Source organism: Neomonachus schauinslandi, chromosome 12 (genome assembly GCF_002201575.2).
Source record: "Neomonachus schauinslandi chromosome 12, ASM220157v2, whole genome shotgun sequence".
NCBI classification, from domain to species: Eukaryota; Metazoa; Chordata; class Mammalia; order Carnivora; family Phocidae; genus Neomonachus; species Neomonachus schauinslandi.
In genome coordinates this window covers 15,195,737-15,220,553 of record NC_058414.1, presented here as the reverse complement: position 1 = coordinate 15,220,553, position 24,817 = coordinate 15,195,737, and the positions used below count along the sequence as shown (strand labels likewise).

At 41.2% G+C, this 24,817-nt stretch overlaps 1 gene segment (V, D, J or C); it reads right to left on the bottom strand.

Annotated features, from left to right (window-relative positions):
• Positions 1 to 20,050: 20,050 nt before the first annotated feature.
• LOC110574272 overlaps positions 20,051 to 24,817 on the bottom strand; it is a 47,151-nt gene continuing 42,384 nt past the window's right edge. The window contains 2 exon segments of the C gene segment in view: positions 20,051 to 20,193; positions 22,419 to 22,466. Coding sequence covers positions 20,051 to 20,193; positions 22,419 to 22,466 — 191 coding nt within the window.

Genomic DNA, 24,817 nt, shown 5'->3' with positions numbered 1-24,817 from the left:
TTTCTGGGGTAGGACAGGATGATTCCCACACCCATCAGCCATTTCCCCCTGGGATCCCATACTGCAGAAACATTGCTCAGAAACATGAGGAGAGGCCTGCAACGTTCAGCCCCTATGTCTGTCTGTGTCTGATCTGCTGTTGATCTGGGACTGGGATGCAAAACCTGACTTTAACTCTTCTGTAACTCAGCACAGAAGAACAACAGACAGTGAACTATCTCATCGATATTATTGAATATACCTTGTGCACAAGCATTTTTAAAGTTAACTGAGATATCACCAGGCAGATTAGGACTCAGAGAAATCAACTTTCATTTATATTCTGGGTGTCTCCAAGAAGGAACTAGGCTGCAATTGCTGGAGATACATGGGTCAGAGCCATCTCTGGAAACCAGCTTCTACTCTTCCGGGGCTTACAACTGTCTCAGGATCATGATGTCACATGCAGGATCATTTTCAAAGTAATGTTATGTGTAATAAGTAATGAAAAACTTTACAATTAATATACATCCAATGTTCGTTGTGGACTTGCAATGTGTCAGGCAGTATTCTAAATGTTTCTTGCATTATTTTATTTAATACTTTCTGCAGCCTTATGAGAGAGCTGTTATGATTAATCTCCATTTCACAAATGAAGACAGTGGCAAAGAGAAGTGACTCATGCCAAGACACAGACCCGGTACATAACAGAGTACATATTAGAAACGTACTTCTTTAAAGACAATCTGAGAGAAATGAAATATAAAAATGACAGCACAAGGCACCCATCATTTACTTTTACTTTGATTTTTCTGTACATATTTATAATTTTTTAAACATTTATTCATATATTTATTTGAAAGAGAGAGAGGAAGAGAATGGATGGGGGAGGGGCATATGGACAGGGAGAGAGAGAATCCCAAGCATACTCCATGCTGAGCTCAGAGCTAGAGGCTGGGCTCAAGCCCAGGACCCTGATATCAAGATCTGAGCCAAAACCAAGAGTTCAACGCTTAACTGACTAAGCCACCTAGGTGCACCACTACGTATTTATAGATATAAATAGGAATGCTTGCAATTTTATATGCAAATATACATTTTTAAGTGATACTTGAATATTTGATTTTTTATTCTCTTTATTTGGTTAACTTATTATTGTGATCAATACTGCAAGTCTTTAAGTAATCTATGAGAATATTTTTAATTGCCAGAAACAATTAAACACCCTCCTCTACCACTTAACCCATTTAGTTAACTTCATGTTTTGAAAATTTATCAGGTCCTTAAAAAGTGTTTGTGAATATTGGTAATGACCTATGAAAATAGAGACCCTCCTATACTAATTACCCCTTTGGATTGTGGCTGAGTTATTTAATTTTTTCATGTCTGAGTTTCTATAATTGCCATAAAAAATATCTTTCAGAAAGTTAAATTGCATTATCACAGTAAACATTATAATGAACATGAAGGACATTCTGTGCCTGGCAATAATATGTCCTTTTGAGGTTTTCAAGTTGTATTTTTATTATTATTGAAAAACAAGAAAGGCTTTGTTAAATAATATTTTAATTCAAAAAATTCTTGTAGTCCCTTTTCTGAAAATGTATAAAATCAGTAAAAGAATTAAGAGGAAATTAACCCACCCCAATTCAGCAAACAATGTAGTCAAAACAACTTCTTAATTCAGTCACCATGATTGACTTGGATGTCCTTTACTGTCTTGTCCATCCACCTGTGGAGAGTATTTCTGTACTCCCCAGTGGGCTTAGAGTCAACGCTTAGTGAACTGGACAAACTTAGAAAACCCAAAAGAGGAAAGCCATCTATATATTTTGATGAGAGGACTGCACATAAAATCTTTCTTTTAACTTCAACCTATACCTTTTTAACACTTTGTGTTGAAAAAAGTTTAAAAAAATCGTTTGTCTTTTGTTAGATGATTAACCCCCTTATTAAAACCATGTCTAAGTAGCATGCTGGGGAATCACACTTTGCTATGGAATCACAGAAGGTTAGTCAATTACAGATGAAAAGTGTGGGGACCCAGGGCAGGCTTCCCCTGAAGGGCCACTTTGGCATGAAGATTATTTTGAGTTAAAATAATCAAAACCCAGCAGATGCAGGAAAAGCTTCTGCCTTCCCCTAAACTGCAGAAATTTACACTGGAAAGGAGAGCCTGTGGCAGCAAGAGAACTATTAACAAAGACTTCCCTTTGCCTAAGGAACTCATCTGCATAATTGGGGAACCAGTTCTTCCAAACACCTCCTCTCACCTTCCTCCTTCTGGCCCCTTTGTGTCCTCAGACCGTGCCCCTCTCCTTAGCTCATATAAGCTTCCTACTGCCTCATTGTCTTAGAATTTCCATGCTTATGTGAACTCCCCATACATATTTCTATTAAATTTGATTTTCTTCTGTTAATCTGTCTCATATCAATTTGATTCTAAGTCCAGCTAGAAGGACCAAAGGGGAAGGAAGGTCTTTCCCCAACAAAAGGAAAGCTTTCCTTCCAGAAGCCTCATTGTTCCTCATCTTTAAAGATGAGAAAACAGCTTCCCCAAAGCAGGAGACTCATTCAATATGACAGAACCATGAGTGGCTGAGGTGGGATTAGAACCCCTACCCCCTTCTCTCTACTGTGCGCACCCCTCATGAGTGGACCTGGCATTTCAAACTCAGTCACTACATGCAGAGCACCCACCTCCCATCAGGCATGGGGCCAGGCCACTTTCAAACGTTAACCACAATTTTGTAACCATGAAAATAATAAAATCTATGAAGCACACATGAGTATTGTCAGCCAACAGAGAATGACAGGTTTTTGGACAGTCTTCAGCAAGGACTCATTTAAAAAGGTGAGCAACAATGAGATACCACCTCACACCAGTCAGAATGGCTAAAATTAGCAAGTCAGGAAATGACAGATAATGGCGGGGATGCAGAGAAAGGGGAACCCTCCTACACTGTTGGTGGGAATGCAAGCTGGTGCAGCCACTCTGGAAAACAGTATGGAGGTTCCTCAAAAAGTTGAAAATAGAGCTACCATATGATCTAGCAATTGCACTACTGGTTATTTGCCCCAAAGATACAAATGTAGGGATCCGAACGGGTACGTGCACCCCGATGTTTATAGCAGCAATGTCCACAATAGCCAAACTGTGGAAAGAGCCAAGATGTCCATCGACAGATGAATGGATAAAGAAGAAGTGGTATATATATACAATGGAATATTATGCATCCATCAAAAGGAATGAGATCTTGCCATTTGCAACGATGTGGATGGAACTGGAGGGTATTATGCTGAGCGAAATGAGTCAAACAGAGACATGTATCATATGACCTCAGTGATATGAGGAATTCTTAATCTCAGGAAACAAACTGAGGGTTGCTGGAGTGGAGGGTAGGGTGGGAGAGATGGGGTGGCTGGGTGATAGACACTGGGGAGGGTATGTGCTCTGGTAGGCGCGGTGAATTGTGCAAGACTGTTGAATCACAGATCTGTACCTCTGAAACAAATAATGCGATATATGTTAAGAAAAAAAAAAGAAGATAGCAGGAGGGGAAGAATGAAGGGGGGAAATCGGAAGGGGAGACGAACCATGAGAGACGATGGACTCTGAAAAACAAACTGAGGGTTCTAGAGGGGAGGGGGGTGGGAGGATGGGTTAGCCTCGGTGATGGGTATTGAGGAGGGCGCGTTCGGCATGGAGCACTGGGTGTTATGCACAAACAATGAATCATGGAACACTACATCTAAAACTAATGATGTAATGTATGGTGAATAACATAACAATAAAAAATTTAAAAAATAAAAAATAAAATAAAATAAAAAGGTGAGCAAATTTGATAAGCATTGAACCTGCTTTCCTAGAAGAAATTAGGATCAGTTATGTTGGTCCACTTTGGCTCTCCTCAAAGGTAAATGGATGTGGGCAGGGGGTGGTGATTTGCTAACCAATACTGACTCTGCAACTGTGTTAATACTTACAGACTTCACACCCGATGTCCCCTGACCCCATTCTGTCAGTCAGGCTCCTGTTGGCATCACTCTGGGCAGGTGTCATGTCGCTAGGAACCCTAGTTGGGGGATGAGGGACAAGGTCCTGCGGGATGATCTCTGGGCTCCCAACCACTAGGGGGAGCCCCGCCTCTGCATTTCAGGGGTCCCTTCTGTGGGGAGGGTGCCTTTGCATGTTGCACCTTGTGGGGGACAAAACTTAGGTTCCCAGCACACTAGCCTGCTAGACCCTGGGAGGAGGGAGAGCACCAGTAGCCAGGGAGGGATCGGGCGCCACGGAGAAGCCCACGTTGGCCCAGTGCGCGTTCAGGGGCCGGAGACAGAGTGATGTGGGCAGGAGCCGGGCCTGGCTGAGCTTTTCCAGGCATTAGGAGCTTCTGGCTCAATCAGGTGTGTTTGGGGGCAGGTGTCTTCCCCACGTAAAATGTCTAATTCGAATGGTGCTGGATTATGTGTCTTTCAGCTGACGACAGCAGTGACCAGTGCCTTTTTACTCCCAAAGTGATCCTGTCACAGGTCCAGCCTCCCATGTGTTCTGTACCATCACCGTCTATAATGGTGAAGCCTCGTTTTCCAGTGTGAGCTCCCGGAAACTGCATTTCCCTCTCCTGGTCACATCTGTCCTTCCAGTTTTTCTCTAGGGGCTTGCGGCTGTGTGCTCCCCATCATTCCGTGCCTCCTCGCCCAGATGGAGACGTGGTTGCTGGACCTCAAAGTGTCACCTCAAGAGGCAGAAAAGGAACCAGTAAGTGTCCCCCCCAGGTTAGGCTCCTGAGACTGGCTAGGGACAGAGCTAGAAGGAAGACCCTGGAAGTGCTGATTGGAACGGAGCCCCACTCGGGGGGTGAGGTGGATCTCAGGTCTCCATCCTTCCGTGGGCGCAGCAGAAATCCAGAGCAGGTGGAGGACAGGATGGGGAGAGAACGTGGCTCCTCTCTTGAGCTGTCAGGCCAGGCTTCCCTAGAAGACAGTGTGAGCCCTGGGGAAAAGCCCCTTCCAACACCAGAAACAGCCAGCACCTCTGTCCCTGGGATCACAGTCCTAGGACACTAAGCACTTTGTGCATCTGAACAGCCCAGTTCCTCAGTGACAGAGAGATGGAAACCAGTCAGGCTGAGCTGAGACAGCAACTCTAAGAGTCAGAGACCCTCCAGGGTCTCCCGTGGCTTCCATAGGGCAGGCGGTGGCTTTGAGGGGCCACCATCAGCACAGGTGGTGCTGGAGTGGGATGAGTTGTGGGTGAGGGAGGAACGTGGAGGGCGGGAGGAGGGAGACAGCCAGCTAGAAAAATGCTCAGTCACCTCAGGCTTCCCCCACCCTCCTGTGAGCAGAGGGGTTCCTAGCGCTGTGGGATCCTGAGCCCTGCCAGGGGGTTATTGTCACCTGTGGGCTTTGAGACCCCCGGACATTGACTAGGAAGCACCATGATGGACTGAGCTGCATGGTTCATTACTGGGTAATTCTTCTCTGCATGATGGCCTGAATGGATGCCTAGGAGCTATCCCCACTCCCTTGTTGATGACATGATCAAGAGTCAATGCAGAGATCCAGGCCTTTTCAACACATGCTGTGATTATACTCTGTCACACATCTGGCTTGGTTTGCACTGCCTAAGGAAAAAAAGGTTTAAAAAAAAAGATTTTATTTATTTATTTATTAGAGAGAGAGAGAGCATGCATGAGTGGGGTGAAGAGGGGCAGCGGGAGGGGGAGAAGCAGACTCCACTCTGAGCAGGGAGCCAAACATGGGGCTCAATCCCTGCACCCCAAGATCATGACCTGAGCCAAAAGCAGATGCTTAACCAACTGAGCCACCAGGCAGCCCTGCCTAAGAAGAAAAAGATTCTTATCTCCTAGAAAAAGTTAACCATGATTATATCCTTAATGAACAGTGGAGGAAAATAAATGTGTAAAAGGTTTTATTTTGGGTAATCTAATTTACAGAGCAGAAATCTATAAGAACAGAATTATTATTCAAGAGTAAATTTTAAAACACCTGAATCAGATCAAGATAATTCTTCTCTTGTGAGTCCTCTGTTCTATGAAAACCTGTCATGGAGCAGCGGCAGAGAGAACTAATGGAAGTTGCTTCTGTAGTTGTGTGTCAACATCAAATTGAGCTTGGTTGAAAGCATATCAACTCTTAATGTGACTGAGGCTTGAATGCTTATGTGATTCAACCAAATTCAAGAACACAGGACGAATGAAACAATTTACAACAGCCTGTATTTTCATGGTCTATAGCACATTAGGCGGGGTGCTCCTCCGCCTTCTCCCAGTGTTACCCTCCCTTGGGCCCTGAGCCTCACTGTGATGGACCCTCTCCTCACGTGCGAGTGTGCTGAGCTCCCACATCAGGCTTCCTCCTCTTTTATATGCTTTTTAAATTCCTTTCTTCTCTGTGGGTAATTTTTTATTGAATAACTATTTTTTCCATCTTAATAATGTTTTATACATTCATAAAAGGCTATTATTTATTATGCTTTACAATTGACATTTCTCTACCAAAATGCATACTTTAGGCCATTTGTCCCACCTGACTGGGACTTTTGATTTGCTTTGTGCTTTGGTTTTGATGAGTTGTTTTCTGCAGGGAGGAAAGTATTCCCCAGGGGAAGACACCAAATACTGAGTCAAGGAATCAAATGAGTAAGAGGTAATTTTTAAAACTAGTTGGAATTTGTGCTTATAGCACTGGTTCATAATTTATTAACAAAACAGTTTTTGGTCAAGAGATTTCAAAATACCTCTTTTTGCTGAGGTTTATTCTCCTGATTATGAAACAGATTAAAAAATGTGATTATCATTTGTGTTTTCATCCATCACTCAATAGCTCGGCCCTCCCCCCCGCTCCTTCGCTCCCTCTGCTCTCAAAACACTGAGCAGACATTGAACACAGCAGACACCGAGGATACGACAGTAACTGAGACGTGGTCTTGCTGTGGGACCCGTGGTGAGACCCAGAGTGTAAGGTAAATGTACCCGAGGGCCACAGACCCTGTGACATGCGATCTGCATCTCAGAAGACAGGCGGAGCAGGGGAAGGGTCTTGATGCTCTCTTCTTCCCTGCCACCCCCTCACCTGACCGTCCTCCAGGACCCCCCTGTGTGAGGAGGGATCTCTGTCCACCTGGTTGCCCACGACAGAGACCAGAGCCTCCCTGTGGACCCGCCCTTTCTCAGGGCTCCCATCCCATTGCTCTCCCTGCCATTTCCATCCTCTGTATTCCTGCCTCCTGGGTCTCATGCATTGTACCACCTCCTGTCTCCTCCACCTTCCACTCAGCCTTTCCTGCTGCGGTTCCTGCACCAGCCCCCTGTGTCCCTGCCTCAGTCAGCCTCTCCCAGCCCCACCAGAAAGCCATGTGACCTAGAACACTTGCATTGCTCCAGGAGTTCCTGAATCCACTCTAGGAGGTGAAAGTCTCATTATTCCTGTTTCAGAGATGAGCAGATGGAAGCACAGAAAAGGGAATAATTTGTGCAAGGTCATAGTAAGAGGTGGAGCTAGAGTTTGAACCCCGGCTCAGTGTTAGAGTCCACATTCACAGCTAATCCATATGTGGGCTTTCAGTATTAATGGAAATGCAGCATTGATCACATCTTCTGCCCAAAAGCCTTCACTGGCGGAAGGGATTAAGGAATTCATGGTCCTTAGCCTGGCAGCAAGCACCAGTTTGACCTCACCAGTTGTCCAACCTCCCAGTACCGTCTCCCTGTGTTCCCTTCTTAGCTTTGCTGAAAACATTGCATGCCCAAACCCTCAAGCCATTGCCCAGCTTCTTTCCTATCCTTTCCACTGTTGCTCTGCAGTCCTACTCTCCACTCACAGGAGAGAAGGCTTCTCCCACCCCACCCCCACCCCCTGGCTCCCTGGAGGTGTTCTCTGCATTTCCTCAGGGACTCTCCCCCAACCCTGTCATCTGTGCTGGCTGCACTGCCCTCAGCACTGACCTGGCCTGTTTCTACCACTGGGATTGCAGACTGAGTTGGAGACTGCATTATTTTATTCCCAGCATTGAGCTCAGTAAGTAATGAAACACACACACACACACACACACACACACACACACACACACACACGATAGTAGAGCAGATTCCAGGCAGAAAGACTCATGTGAGTGATCAGAGGCACAGCAAGGGGACAGCGAGTCAGGGAAACTCCAAGTAACCTGATACTCTGGACTTTTGAATTGGATCTGAAAGCAGTATAAAACATAAAAGCATAGAGTTAGATGAAAGACAGATATGAATTAGCCAGCAGAAACGCAAATAAGTATTAACCTCCCTAGGCATTATTCATCATGCTTTCCAGTTCTGAATCCATTGGCTTCCTGCCTCTGAATTTTTTTTTAACTAAGATTTTTATTTATTTATTTGAGATAGAGATCGAGAGAGAGAGAGAGAAAGAAAGAGAGAGAGTGCGCACAAGCGGAGGGAAGGGGCAGAGGGAGAGGGAGAAGCAAATTCTCCACTGAGAAGTAGGAGCGAGGACTAGCTGCAAATTCAGAAACATTTATGGGTGATAAAAGTGCTCCAAAATTATACTGCCATGTTGATTTAAAAAGTACATATTACCAGAAACCATGCAATTAATTGTCCACCGATCTGCTTTCTGTCTTAAAAATTTGCACTTCATGGACAATTAATATAAATATAATCACAGAATATGTAGTTTTTTTGCATGTAGCTTCTTTTACTTAGTATAATGTTCTTGATGGTCATTCATGGTGTACCATGTATAAGTAGTTTCTTCCTTTATATGACTAGATACTATTCCATTTTATGGATATACAGTGTTTTGTTTATTCATCAGTGGATGGACATTTGAATTGTTGCCAATTTTTGGCTATTATGAGTAATTCTGATATGAATATTTACATACATGTCTTTGTGGGGACATTTGTTTTATTTTTTCTTAGATTCCTAGGGGAGGATTTGCTGGGTGTTTTGGTGAGTTTTTGTTTAACTTTTTATGTTATTGCCAGAGTGTTCTCCAAAGTTGCTATACCATTTTATGGGTTTATTTCTTGACTCTCAATTCTCTTCTACTGACCTCTACGCTTTCTTAGCACCAGTACCACACTGGCCTTATTACTGTAACTTGATTCTTTTGTAAGTTTTGAAATCAGGTGCAGTAAGGCCTTGTTTGAAAGGCCTGCCCTATTGTCCCCAGGACCTCATGTGTCAGTGATATAGTTTCCCACACCCTCTGTGTGTGCAGCATCATCAGTCTCATCATCCAAATCAAATTTTGGGTGCGTTCCTCCCCCCACTGCTTCTTTGAGGTGACCAAGAGTCTTCCAACTTTGTTCTTTTTCAAAATTATTTTGTCTTTCTAGGCCTTTTGGGTTTCATGTCAATACTAAGAGGAGCTTGTTAATTTTTGCCCATGAAGCCTGCTGCATGGAATCTTCAGTGGATTTGGTGAGAGTTGCCGTCATGACAATATTGAATCTTTTAATCCATGAACATGGACCCTCTCTGCATTTCTTTAGATATTCTTTCATTTTTCTCTGCGTTGTTTTGTAATTTTCAGTGTACAAGTTTTGATCTTCTTTTGTTAATGTAATTCCTAAATGTTTTATTCTTTTTGGTTTTATTGTAAGTAGAATTGTTTCCTTAATTTCATTTTCAAGTTGTTCATGCTAGTGTATAGAAATGCAACTGATACTTTGTATATCAAATGTGCACCTTGTGTCAATGCTAAACATGTTTATGGGTTCTAGTTTGGGTTTTATGCATATGTAGATTCCATGGAATTATCCACATACAGGATCATGTCATCTGTGGATAAAGATATTTTAACTTTTCCTTTGCAATCTGTTAGATATTTTTAATTTTTTTCTTGTTGTATATTCTAGAACCTTTAGTACCATGTTAAATAGAAGTGTCAAGAGCAGACATCCCTGTCTTGTTCCTGGTCTTTGGGTTAAAGTGTTCAGTCTTTCAACATTAAGTATGATGTCAGCTGTGGGTTTTCACAGATGTTTTTATCAGGTTGAGGAAGTTCCCTTGTTTTGAGATTGTTTCTTCTGCCAACTGGAATATTCCCTTAAATCCCTCTAGTGAATAGTTCACTGCAGCTGTAATGCTTTTCCATTGCAGATTTTTATTTATTTTTTATTTTTTTAATTCCTCTGATTATTTTATTTTTTAAATTTTTTATTGTTATGTTAATCACCATACATTACATCATTAGTTTTAGATGTAGTGTCCCATGATTCATTGTTTGTGCATAACACCCAGTGCTCCATGCAGAACATGCCCTCTTTAATACCCATCAACAGGCTAACCCATCCTCCCCCCCTCTCCTCTAGAACCCTCAGTTTGTTTTTCAGAGTCCATTGTCTCTCATGGTTCGTCTATCCCTCCGATTTCCCCCCCTTCATTCTTCTCCTCCTGCTATCTTCTTCTTTTTTTTTTTTCCTTAACATATATTGCATTGTTTGTTTCAGAGGTACAGGTCTGTGATTCAACAGTCTTGCACAATTCACAGTGCTCAATAGCACATACCCTCCCCAGTGTCTATCACCCAGCCACCCCATCTCTCCCACCCCACCCCCCACTCCAGCAACCCTCAGTTTGTTTCCTGAGATTAAGAATTCCTCATATCACTGAGGTCATATGATACATGTCTTTCTCTGATTGACTTATTTCACTCAGCATAACACCCTCCAGTTCCATCCACATCGTTGCAAATGGCAAGATCTCATTCCTTTTGATGGCTGCATAATATTCCATTATATATATATATACCACATCTTCTTTATCCATTCATCTGTCAATGGACATCTTGGCTCTTTCCACAGTTTGGCTATTGTGGACATTGCTTTTCTATTGCAGATTTTTAAAAAATATCTGTTCTTGCGATTTTTGTAATTTCTGGCTCCTTCTTTAGATCTCTATTTGTAGATTCATTGTTGTCATACTTTCCTTTAACTCTCTAACCTGGTTTTATGTGGTTTTTGAACATATTTGTAATAGCTGCACTGAAGTCTTTGTCTGCTACAGAAAATGTCTGGTCACACTCAAGGACAGCTTGAATTGAGTTGTGGGAGTTTTCCCCTTATAATAGACATACTTTTGTGATTCTTTACCAGTCTTGCTAATTTATTATTGAAAAAATATTTTGTGGCAAATATATTGCAGCAACGCTAGATTGTGAATTGTCCCCAAAAGGTTGCTCTCATTGCTGTTTGTGTGCTGAGAATGTTGCTTGGGCTGAATGTGTGATATTATCTCCTCTATGGTATGTGCCTGCTTGTGACTCTCCTGTTTTCTTTTTTAATTATTTATTTTTCAGCCTAGCTTCCTGGGGATCACCCCATGTCTACATAGTTTAGTGGTAGCCACGATTAGATAGGGATTGTGGTCAAGTGCTTTGATTAAGACTTCCATCCTCTGCCAAATCATTATGTTGTATGTATTGGGTAGCACATTCATATTTTAGGCAATTTTAAGTCTTACCCAGCTTATACATTTTGTAAGGCCCTTCATGTTTGCTCTGCTTATGAGTATGGCCTCAGGGTTGACTAGCAGTGTTTGGCTGGCTTGGGCTCTTTTAGGTCTCTGCTAAGCATGCACACAGCTTCAGCCCAGCACATGCTTGCTGCAGCCATAACCCCAACTGCAGACCAGCAGAGCCCCTGGCCTTCCTGCTTGCGCACCACACAGCTTGTCAGCTCGCATTCATATCACTTCCCACCCCAAATTAACTCAGCTCCTTACACTGTGTAATTTTACTGCTAGTCCTCATGGGCCATTCTATCTTAGAAGAACCTTCATGCCCATGGAGCTGGGTATTGGGAGGTGGGTGAGGAATGGGATCAGCTCCAGGCAAGAGCACCAATGTTGTTCCCTGAATTCAGCAGTTTTTCAAGCACAAACACTTCTTAGATTACTGTATGGCCGTGGACATTTCCTGAGGGTTGAAATGGCTAGTTTTGTTGTTTTAGTCCAGTTTTACATATGATTTTCAAGGAGAAGATTTGTTAACCTCACTTGACCATAGCCAAAAGTCCTTGCTAGATTTCACTGTTAAATTAGGCAAAGCATACATATTATATTTTAATTAAAAGTTTGTCTTCAGTTAGGATGCTGACATAATTCTAAGACATGTCAGCTTGTTGTGGCTCAAATACCATTAGCCTGACATGTGGAAAGGAAGCCCAGAAACAGGAAGACTTGGTACAACCACCTTCCTCAGACTCGTTTCAAATTAAGAAGGTATTTAATCTATCCCAGCGTCTCTAAGACTTATAACAGTTTAATAGGTTGGCAATGAAGCCTTCCAATAGTGATGTCCTTGACTATTTATTTTACCACAAATTTCACCTGAACTGTGTGACAATTGTAAGTTTAAAAAGTGGGACATAATCTTTTCCTAATAGTGTCTGCTATTCATTAGCTGTACCACACTTGTTCTTGGCTGTAATGCACGTAGACATTCTCAGAAGAAAATGTCCTATCTAAGGTGTATTATCTGACAAGAGGAAAGCAACTGTGAGGCAGGCTGCTTCCTTTGTGTGTGAGTAGGCTCTATCCCTTACCTGCTACCTCGTCTTCCCACGGATCCTGTTTTATGTCCCTTCCCTGATTGCGAGAGTAACACTTGCCTTTTATAAAAATGTGCACAGAACAGCAATCACAGAACCTGTCCTTCAAACTCTGCGGCCACATCAGTGCTGGCAGTTCACTTTGTCTCCTGCTCATTTTGTATTTGTAATTCCACATAATCGTGGCCACACTGCTGATATTATTTATACCCTGTTTTAATTTAAAGAAATTATAAACTCAGTCATAATATGTAATGTTGTACATATTATGGAATATCCAGAAATGATTTAAGTCACCTGGTTATTTTCATCTTGTCTTTCTGATTTGCATATATGTCTTTACTTTTTTTATTATTATAAATATGATCCTGTGATATATACACTTTTTTCGTTACGTATTTGCCTTTATTTATAACATTAGCACTTTCCATGCTGTTTTAAACTATATAAATATAATTTTAAGCAGATATTAAATATCTTCTGGAAATATATTTATTTAAATTTTCCTCTCTTCTCACACATTTAGACTTTGTTATGATTTTTAGGAGGAAAGTGTGCATAATTGAAATCAAGTATTATTTCATTAGAGATATTTCCTAGAGAAATAATACCAGTGAAATAGCAGGATTAAATGTATGATTAACATAAGGCTCATGAAGCATGACCCACAATGGCTAGAGCATGTAATAGTGACCACCTGGGATTGCCCTTGGCATTGGGAAGTCCTCACGACTCTCATTCACTGGGTACAGCGACTTTTAAATTTTTTTTTAAATGGCGTGTTTCACTAATTTGCATTAAAATGAATTAAATTATCTTGTGAGCTCCTTCATTCAAACATGAATATTTACCTTAATGCTTCATAGGAAAGTTGTGTGTCTATCAGTTTTCCTTCTTTATTCATTGTGTCCTTCAAGAAAAACTCGTGTGTAGTGGCAATGGTGCTGGTCTAGGTGGAAACAGACCATTGATTTGTGCAGGTCAGATCATCCATCTGTGCTTGTTGTGAGAATGGACCAAATGACAGAAGTGTCACCGGGAGGGGCTGTGGGAGGCTGAAGCCTAACCAGAAAGAGCTCCTTATGGTGGAGAAAGGGGTGAAGGAGGGTCTGTAGGGTTTGGCCTTGGGACCCAAATCTCAAGAAGTAAGAGGTGTGGCCAGTTAGAATATCCTATCTCAGGAAGGGAGCCACATTCATACCAGACCCACAGATGATGCCTAAGATGGATGTGAGCATATAATTTACCCTAAGAATGTGCCCTCACCTACACATGCTAGACAGAACCTATGGCATGGGGCCCATGCTCATGGGATCAAGGCTCACCCAGAAGTTGGATCTCAAGCACAGACAAGAGGAGTGAAATCTATGGTGAGAATGTGCTGTGAGGTCAGACTGTGAAAACCCAGGGTGCTGATCTTAGCAATAGAGTTATACTTTGCCAGAGACTGGACAGATTGGATCCTGGGACTGGGCCCCCTCTCTGTTGTGTGCTTGGGTTGGGTGGGGGTGGGAAAACTTTCTCTTTGTGCTCACATTGCTGAACAGCTCTCCTCTGCTCCACCCCAGCACACTTATCTGATGTGCATGACTTCTATGGAGACTTGCTTTAATTAAGTTTGACTCTACTGTCATTTGTCCCTTTAGAGGGACTGAGATGACTCAGTCTATGACATTCAATGACATGGGTGAACTCAGGGCCTCCATAAAGCTGTGTTTTTTGGGAAGAAGCACCTGCTGTTTGATGTCTCTATCTACCTGTGCTGGTAGCTTCATAGGCGTGAATTTCGTGTCACCCTGTCCACACTGAAAAATGAGACTGAAATAGGAGCCTCAGTAAATCACCTGCCATGGAAAAGCACAGATCCTTGTGGAATGTGGGGGATCACCTAGTGCTACAAGAAGTCTGTGTGCTGTTTCCTTCAGAGCAGTGTCATCGGAGTGGACTGAGGGAGCAGCATCTCAACAGTCCTGGTCATACGATCCCAACTCACGTAGCAGGTGCTGGAATGAACTTGGTATAAATAGGGGGACACCCCACCCACAGCTTCACAGTATGTTTGACAGCAGGAGCAGGCGCAGATGGATATGTTCTCTCCATTAGCTGTGGCCTTTTGGAAGTGAGCAAAGTCAGCTGTGGTTTAACTGTCCTTATTTCATCTTCCAACACCCGAGCCACCGCTTGCACAGCCCCAACCAGCAGGGGCCGGTTTGACTTCAAGCATTTTCCACAAATCAACCACATTTGACAGAGCACGTTGACAAAACGAGCCTGAGAAAGTAAAGCACCATCACCACACCAGCGCCCTCCTGCCCCCCACACTGTCTCCTGCACCACCACCCTCCCCCTCTCTGCACCTCCCAGTCTAGGGCAGCCCAGGTCCAGTTGGGGAAGGAAGGTGCTAAGGAGTTGGAAGCCACAGGAGACACTGCCTAGGAGCCCCAGCAGTGACATCAGCCCCACACAGCTTTCCATCATTTGTTAGTTTCCCCCCTCTGTGCCTCTGTGTTTCCACGTGCAGTAACAGGTCCAGATCTCTCAGTAGAGGCTCAGACATTTGTCCTAAGAGGTCTGATCACATTCTTGAGAATCAAGGAGTAGACCGAAATTAAATTTCCACTTTCTTGTATCTGGTGGGTCTTAGGTTGTTTCCACATGGGAACCTCTACTTGGTTTCCAAAAGCACCTGTTTCACAGAAACTTAGGCTGATTGTAAATAAAAAAAGATCCTTCTGCATTTTATTTTTTTTCCTTTTTTTAAATTTTATTATGTTATGTTAGTCACCATACATTACATCATTACTTTTTGATGTAGTGTTCCATGATTCATTGTTTGCGTATAACACCCAGTGTTCCATTCAGTACGTGCCCTCTTTAATACCCATCACCAGGCTAACCTATCTCCCCACCCCCTCCTCTCTAGAACCCTCTGTTTGTTTCTCAGACTCCATAGTCTCTCATTGTTTGTCTCCCCCTCCGATCTCCCCCCTTCATTTTTCCCTTCCTGTTATCTTCTTCTTCTTCTTCTTCTTTTTTTTTTTTTAACATATAATGTACTATTTGTTTCAGAGGTACAGGTCTGTGATTCAACAGTCTTACACAATTCACAGCATTCACAATAGCACATACCCTCTCCAATGTCTATCACCCAGCCACCCCATCGCTCTCACCCTCCACCACTCCAGCAACCCTCAGTTTGTTTCCTGAGATTAAGAATTCCTCATATCACTGAGGCCATATGATACATGTCTTTCTCTGATTGACTTATTTCACTCAGCATAATACCTTCCAGTTCCATCCACGTCGTTGCAAATGGCAAGATCTCATTCCTTTGATGGCTCCATAATATTCCATTGTATATATATACCACTTCTTCTTTATCCATTCATCTGTCAATGGACATCTTGGCTCATTCCATAGTTTGGCTACTGTGGACATTGCTGCTATAAACATTGGGCTGCACGTATCCCTTCAGATCCCTACATTTGTATCTTTGGGGTAAATACCCAGTAGTGCAATTGCTGGGTTGTATGGTAGCTCTAGTTTCAACTTTTTGAGGAACCTCCATACTGTTTTCCAGAGTGGCTGCACCAGCTTGCATTCCCACCAACAGTGTAGGAGGGTTCCCCTTTCTCCTCATCCCCGCCAACATCTGTCGTTTCCTGACTTGTTAATTTTAGCCATTCTGACTGGTGTGAGGTGGTATCTCATTGAGGTTTTGATTTGGATTTCCCTGATGCCGAGCGATGTTGAGCACTTTTTCATCTGTCTGTTGGCCATTTGGATGTCTTCTTTGGAAAAACGTCTGTTCATGTCTTCTGCCCCTTTCTTTTTTTTTTTTATTTTTTTTATTCTTATGTTAATCCCCATACATTACATCATTAGTTTTAGATATAGTGTTCCATGATTCATTGTTTGTGCATAACACCCAGTGCTCCATGCAGAATGTGCCCTCCTCAATACCCACCACCAGGCTAACCCATCCTCCCACCCCCCACCCCTCTAGAACCCTCAGTTTGTTTTTCAGAGTCCATCGTCTCTCATGGTTCGTCTACCCCTCCGATTTCCCCCGCTTCATTCTTCCTTCCTGCTACCTTCTTCTTCTTCTTTTTTTTCTTAACATATATTGCATTATTTGTTTCAGAGGTACAGATCTGAGATTCAACAGTCTTACACAATTCACAGCGCTTACCAGAGCACATACCCTTCCCAGAGTCTATCACCCAGTCACCCCATCCCTCCCACCCCACCCCCCACTCCAGCAACCCTCAGTTTGTTTCCTGAGATTAAGAATTCCTCATATCACTGAGGTCATATGATACATGTCTTTCTCTGTTTGACTTATTTTGCTCAGCATAATACCCTCCAGTTCCATCCACGTTGTTGCAAAAGGCAAGATCTCATTCCTTTTGATGGCTGCATAATATTCCATTGTATATATATACCACTTCTTCTTTATCCATTCATCTGTCAATGGACATCTTGGCTCTTTCCACAGTTTGGCTATTGTGGACATTGCTGCTATAAACATTGGGCTACACGTATCCCTTCGGATCCCTACATTTGTATCTTTGGGGTAAATACCCAGTAGTGCAATTGCTGGGTTGTATGGTAGCTCTAGTTTCAACTTTTTGAGGAACCTCCATACTGTTTTCCAGAGTGGCTGCACCAGCTTGCATTCCCACCAACAGTGTAGGAGGGTTCCCCTTTCTCCACATCCCCGCCAACATCTGTCGTTTCCTGACTTGTTAATTTTAGCCATTCTGACTGGTCTGAGGTGCTATCTCATTGAGGTTTTGATTTGGATTTCCCTGATGCCGAGCGATGTTGAGCACTTTTTCATGTGTCTGTTGGCCATTTGGATGTCTTCTTTGGAAAAACGTCTGTTCTTGTCTTCTGCCCATTTCTTGATTGGATTCTTTGTTCTTTGGGTGTTGAGTTTGATAAGTTCTTTATAGATTTTGAATACTAGCCCTTTATCTGACATGTCATTTGCAAATATCTTCTCCCATTCCATTGGTTGTCTTTTGGTTTTGTTGACTGTTTCTTTTGCTGTGCAAAAGCTTTTTATCTTGATGAAGTCCCAATAGCTCATTTTTGCCCTGTTCCCTTGCCTTTGGTGATGTTTCTAGGAAGAAGTTGCTGCGGCTGAGATCCTTCCACATTTTAAATGAGACATTGTTTTATGCTAAAATATAAAAACTTCTACTGTAGACAGATTCATTAGAAAAGGAGAAAAATAATCATTTATTTCTTTACCGACCAACCATGCATTGAACATTTTGTTTTATACTCACGTTTGTAAAAATATACACACATATATAAATGAGTGTCATACTTGTTAGTATTGCTACTTGTAGAAATCATGGTCAAAGGACTGGACAAATATTGCACACAAAAAAAGAGAAATAGAAATGGACTCAGTATATGAAAAGATGATTATCCTCATCAAAGTAAATTTAGAGCATGATGAGATACTATTTTTAACCTGTCAGATTAGGAAAATCAGTGATGTTTGACAGCACTTTCCTGACACTCACCTACATCATGGAAGAAGTGTACAATGGTACTATCTGTAGCGGGGTAAGTTGGCAATACCTGTTAAAATGACCAGTAACCACATCTGCACTGATATAAAACAATATTATATTTCAGCATATTTTATAATAGTAAAAGCTTGGAAATAATCCACTGGTCTACCACAGGAAGCTGATCTTATAATGTATCTTATAAATATACAATCACCAATGAAATACTCTGCAGCTATCTAAGTGTTCTTTTATAATGACATAAAAACAGCACAAGGTTATATGAGTGAGAAGTGCAGAATAATGTATGTCATTACTACCTGTGTGTTAGAAGGAAGGAAATTAGATCTATATGTATTTACTTATTTTTTTATAACTAAATTCATATTTGCCTAAATAAAAATTGGAAGGATGGGCAAGAAACAAAAGTGTGAGCTGTAAGTTTTGGGCAGGTAGAGACAGTTGTTGGAGCAAGATTTTGTGTTTCAATTTTTAGAGTGTTTTGATTTTGGAACCACGTGAATGTATAATCTAACAATTTTAGTAGGGTCCTGCCATGGATATTTCTTCAACAACACCTTCTTTTTTTAAAAAAAGTTTTTATTTATTTATGTAATCTCTACACTCACTGTGGGGCACCACCTTACAACTTACACTTCATTCCTTCCACTGAGCCAGGCAGCTGCCACCTCAATATCACTTTCTGATTAATTTCCATTTCTTCAACAATTTACATTTTTGTGTAAATGCATACTAGTCCATCATACAACATCGTTTATTTTATTTTTTTAATTTCTTCTTAGGTGTTGGGCTTAATTTGGGACTGTGGTGAATGGTGCTATGGCGTTGCATGTAAATCTTACTGCATACCTTGAGGGTGTGTGTGAGTGTGTGTGAGCAAGTGTGTTATCTATTATTTCTAGGTAGAGCTGCCAACAGCAAATGCTAATGCTGTTGAGGACTCGCATGTACCCAACAAAATTAAATCATCACATCTACACAACTCCAGGAGACAGAGCACACTGTATCTTCATTTTACAGATGATAAAATTATGGCATAGAGAGTTCATATAGCTAAAGATTCAAGCCCTTGGGATTCAGAGTTCAAGCACTTAACCCCTCCATCACCCCACTTTTCTGGTGTTAGTGGGGCTCTCATGGGGTTCTTGTGAGGTCAGGAACATGGTGTCTGTGAAACACTGGGATAGGTCTGAACACACCTGCAAGTCATGCGACACGTTATACTGTCGTCACCAGAGCATCCTAAACCAAATGAATCTGAATTTGAAATCTTTGAAAGAGAAATAACTTGGACACCTTCATTGGCTGTGGCTGCCCTTAGGCTGGTGCCCCAAAGAAGGCATCATAAGGACTATCTCAGGGAAAGAATTAAAAGTGTGGAATTGACCAATATTACAACCAGTGTTGAATTTGAAGGCTCAGTTGTCATGCTGTCCCTTACCTTGGACTCTCAGTTAGATTGTACCAAATGAAAGAACACAGAGGCAAAAGTAGACTTTTGATTGTTTTTATTGTGCTTATTATGATAAAGCAGTACAATACTCAGGTAGCAAAGATGGGAGTCCGGATGTGTAAAATAAACGGCTTCGAAGCAATTATCTGGTTAAAGAGCCCCAAGAGATGCAACTGGAAGTTGTGTGTTGGCTGTGCTCAGAGACATGAGTACCAGGTGGCTGAGGAGCTGGTGGACATTAAGGAGGGAGTGGTGCTGAAGCCCCTGTGGATGGTCCCCTGGCCCCACCCCTGAGTCATGGCAGAATTTGTTCTTGTTGTGGAGTGAAAGTTTCTTTTTATAAGTTTCTTATAATGACACAAGAGAAAAAAACACATTTGAACTGAAATATACCAAATATACCAAACTCAGAGAGAAAGTCCCACTAGATGCACAGCAGACAATTTTAGGGACAATAGACAATAGAGACAAGTGGACCCTTGGTGCCACCATGTGTTAGGAACTCTTCCCATTGCCACAGAATGCTGGTCTCCCAAGCAGACAGATGGCGATGATGCTGGAGTAGATCAGGCTCTTGAGGAGAAGTAGGAGGTAGGTGTAGTAGGCAGAGGTGTTCATGAGCTGCAGCTTCAGGGTGTCTAAAAGAAGTCATTTATTAGTTTCACCTTCTGTTCTTTTGAAGGGCTAGGACTTATTAATGGGAAAGGGGTGACATTACACATTTCTGATGATCTAGGTTGAAGTGATGCCTCCACACCAGCACAACCTGACAATAAACGTCTATACCACCAACCAGACAATAAACGTCTATAAACACTACCACCACCACCATCACCAAATAACTCAGAATCCAGCTTGCAGGTCAAGTCCATCAACAACCTCTGGGAAATTCACTTAGAACATTCTAAAGTATTAAAAAGTAAGGCTGATGAATCAACCTGAAAAGGCATTGGTTAAAAATTAGCTTTTACCATTTCTTCACCCCCACCACATCTGTAAGTAATAATATATCTAATATGCTTTAATCACTAACTAAATGGCAGACATTTAATTTGAGAGGTTTGTGTGCAAAGCTTTAATCTTAATTTTTCAATAACCTAGGAGATTATTATTTTCTTTGCCATTTTACAAATAAATTGAGGACAGAGAATTGATTTGCCTGATGTCATACAGTTAGTAAATACCACCAGCAAGATTTTAATCCCAGCAACATAATGTTCAAGAACACATTCTTACCTACTCTGTATTTCTGTACCTCACGTGTAATAAATACTCCTGACAACAAAGAGTTAAGCATAAATATAAAGATGAATTGCTGATTTAGAAGCATCTTAGCCATTATATCTTGTGCATTGTTGAGATTCCTATCAAGGGTACAATCAATGGAAATTTGCTTGTGTTCAAGATAGGGTGGGTGGGAGGTTTTAGTAAAGAGGGCATTAGTGGTGATGAGTGGAAGTTTAAATCACCATATTGTATACCTGAAACTAATGTCACACTGTATGTTAACTAACTGGAATTTAAATAAAAACTTAAAAAAATAATAAAATAAAAAAGTGAAAGAAAGGGGCAAATCCAAATTCTCTGCAATTTTAGGAGGTCAAACTCGCTCCCTTGTCTTTCTTGAATACTTTTATTGTAGTTATGATGTTATAGGATAATTGCATTTATTATCCTTTGAGATTTTGCAGGAAATACATGATATCAAGAAATAATTAATGCCAATGATAGCGGGCCAGATCGGCTACTCAATGAACCATCAGGTTGAGTCTGTTCTTATGGAAATTTCTTTTACGTGTTTATCTCCAAAGAGTCAGAACTCCAGAATCATTAGCCCTTGGTGTGGAAAAGGACATCAAGTGATGCTGTGCTCGTAATTCCTTGACAAAGGGTCCTTGGTCAAGTAACATGTTAGCTAAAGTCTAGAGGCCCCTTGATATTGGACATGGAGGGCAGATCAGCAGGGCTAGAGCCAACGGTCTTTGTACTTTCTTGTTACATATGTTGGAATAAAGGTCCTGAAGCTAGTATTTATGTGTCAGCTAAGTGAAATATCCTATGTTAGACATATGTGACCTTATGTCTTCAATTACTGAATGAGGCATTATTTGTGTTATTTCTGCCTTGGCTCAGAAAATGTAACTACTGTACCCATATTCATGTAGCTAATAATGAAAAGACTGGGGTTAATGTCCAGTCTGTGGCATTTGAAATCCTGCACTTACACCCGCTTCCCAAGTGTGCACCTGTCTCAGGGTCTTAGCTTTGGGATATCTTGCTTTATGACAAAAACATAGAAGAATAGAAAACTGAGTAAAGTGTATGAATTGTTAATTCAGATGGTCTGGATTGAAGCCCCTGATCTCACTGTGTGGTGGTGCAAGGGACTTAATTAATTTTAGCTCATTGCCTCATGTGTGAAATGGGAATAAACTCCTTCACAGTGAGTATTAAGGGAATTAAACAGAATGCACTCACTGTGCAGCACAACACCTTCTGTACAAGAAGCTCTCAGTGTCGGTTCATGTTATTAACCACCAGCAAGAACAAGGAGAAGCAACTTGATATCATGTTTTCCTCAGTCAGTAGAAACAAAAGCTACAGAAAAAATGAAGTTCATTGTTGAAAGAATTCAGAGCACATCACTGCAACCCTAATTTATAGTCCTCTCACACCCAAACCTGCATTTACTGTGTGAAGATGACTCCTGAGAAATGATGGATTGACTTAAATATCAGTCTATTTTGCAAGATCCAGCCATTCTGAGGTTTCTCCTTGAAGCCCGGGAAGTTCAAAGGTTAAATTGATCTGCAGGAAAAAGTGCTATAGCATAATATAAAGGCAAACATAGACAAAATCTTACCATCTTTACATCTCACAGAAGGTTTTGTGGAGTTTACAGCAGCAAGCTCTAGAAGAAATGAGGACAAGTATTCAATTATTCATATCCATTATTTGACAGGTGTCTGTGTTGTGGAGAGATGGATGGGTAGATAGACAGATAGATAGAATTTGTCAACCAAGAGGAGAGAGTCATTACTAATATGAGCCCACAATTCCAGAACTGAGTGTTCTGAGTGTGTAATTCAGTAGATAATTCATATATTGTATTTCTGCACATGAAGATGTTGAAGTTCATGAATGATACATTTTTTTCTTCTTTTCTCACCACTGGAGGGTAATGTCTAAGACTATCCTGTTTTCCTTCTGTGCTCATAGCTCCCAGCATAGTGCCTGCTGCACAGTAGGTGTTCTATAAATACTTGTTGAATGGAAAAATAACTAGCAACATTGGCTGCTGTACAGTCCTCAGCACCCACTGCTGACATGAAGGGTTGCTACCAAAATGAATTCATCCAACCCTAGAGTGCACAGCAGAATCTTAAATTTTGGAAGGAGTCTGGAATAGGTAAATTCCCCAACTAAGCAATAGAAAGAGGTCCTACCTTTCCAAAGCACACATGTTCCCAATATCCCCAACTCTTGCACACAATTTTCTGGAGTGGTGGTGTTTGTGGACATGAGAACAATACTAATGAAAGCCAATACCTATTGAGTGATTATTACTGTGCCAGGCACTATGTAAAATGTTCACATGTATTAGGTCATCTGATCCCCCAGTGACACTGAAGTGTGCTGTATTCATGTTAGACATGAAGAAATAAGGTTTAGAGAGTCTAAGTAACTTGCTGGGAGTCATACCAGTGATTGGCAGAGCCAACACTCAAAGGACCATTGTGAGGGTTTAGATGAGCTAGAGCATGTGGAAAATACCTGTAAAACAATCCATAGAAATGGATAATAAGTCCACCATTGTGGACTCTCAGATATCAACTCTTCCAGTATCTTAATTATTCTTAACAAATGACCTTTCTGTTACAGAAGTTTCACAGTTCAGTCCACTTCTTTCAAGGGATAAAAAGATGGGCCAAGTAATAATCATAGTTTTCTGAATATATAAAACTGAGGTGAGGGTTGTACTTCTTTACAATGTAAAAAACAACAACAAAAACAAAACCCAACATGCATACAAAGACAAAAATCCTTAAAAAGATCATTGACTGTTGGATGGAGGAAGAGAGTCCCAACATGTTTTGGTTTATCCTTTCTCTGCTTGATGTGTCCTTGTCCATACATATATGGTTCTGTTATGCAAATTGTTCACTCCACACAATCTTATTTTGGTACACTCTTAACAAATAAATCTGAGCTGTAGGCTTTGGAGTAAATCCCAAGAATAAAAAAGTATATATAATCATGTTTGGTGTTAAAATATTCTCAAGAACTGACTTAAAGTGTCTTAAAATTCCCTTTCTTTTCTATAGTGGTTTTATTCATTAAAAGAGAAATAAAAATCTCTAATCACCATGCACTGATTGATTGAAAAACATTAAGGTAACAATCTCTCAAATTAAAATCTGTGGGTGTACCCTAGGTTCTTTTTCTCAATCAGGTTGGTTGAAAACTTGGACCAGAATAGTTTTATCTCTTCAAAATCACTTCATGGATTTGGGCTTCCATGTTCTATATATTTTTAGCTTTCATCAAAAACAAAAAGAAAAAACAAAAAACTTACAAGAAACAGCATTAGAAATTTGTTGTGGAAAGGCGTTAACAGAAATGCCCTCAATAGTTTTGTTGCTATGAGAAGATCTTGGGAGACATTCCTTTCAGAAATTAATTCCCAGGTAAAATACATCATGAATAAAAACATCTCTCTTTTCTATTATCATCACCACAGAATGTAATATAATATATTTTTACTTTGATCATTATAAAAATCAATACCTAAAGGACTTCAGCCCAGTGGTTACATTAAATTTGTGTTTTTCTCATTTGCCTCCTCTCTGTTTCTTAGTGGTAGAAATAAGAAATCAGGGCTGTCTGTAATCTTATACCAGTTATTAGGAAAATATATATAAATACAATAAACAGATGAATAAATGTGTCCATCTCATGTTTTCAGAAACAAGCATTTTCACTGGCATTATTACAATTTCTCTTCACCACATGCCAGGAGAAAGGAAAGGTAAGTAAGTTTTGACTCTAAATTTGATCACTGGAAACACTAAGGATCCAAGAGGATAAAGATTTACTTCAGCAATTCAGAGTGGTACACTGCAAGGGTCTTTGCATGTTTTGTTATGTGTTTGTTTCCCGCTGCTTCCCAAGGGCTTGTGAACCGCACAGAAAGTACAGACTGGTTCCTTCTCATGGTCCCTCTGGGGTCTTGGTCTGTGATGTTAAAGCCAGGACTTGACT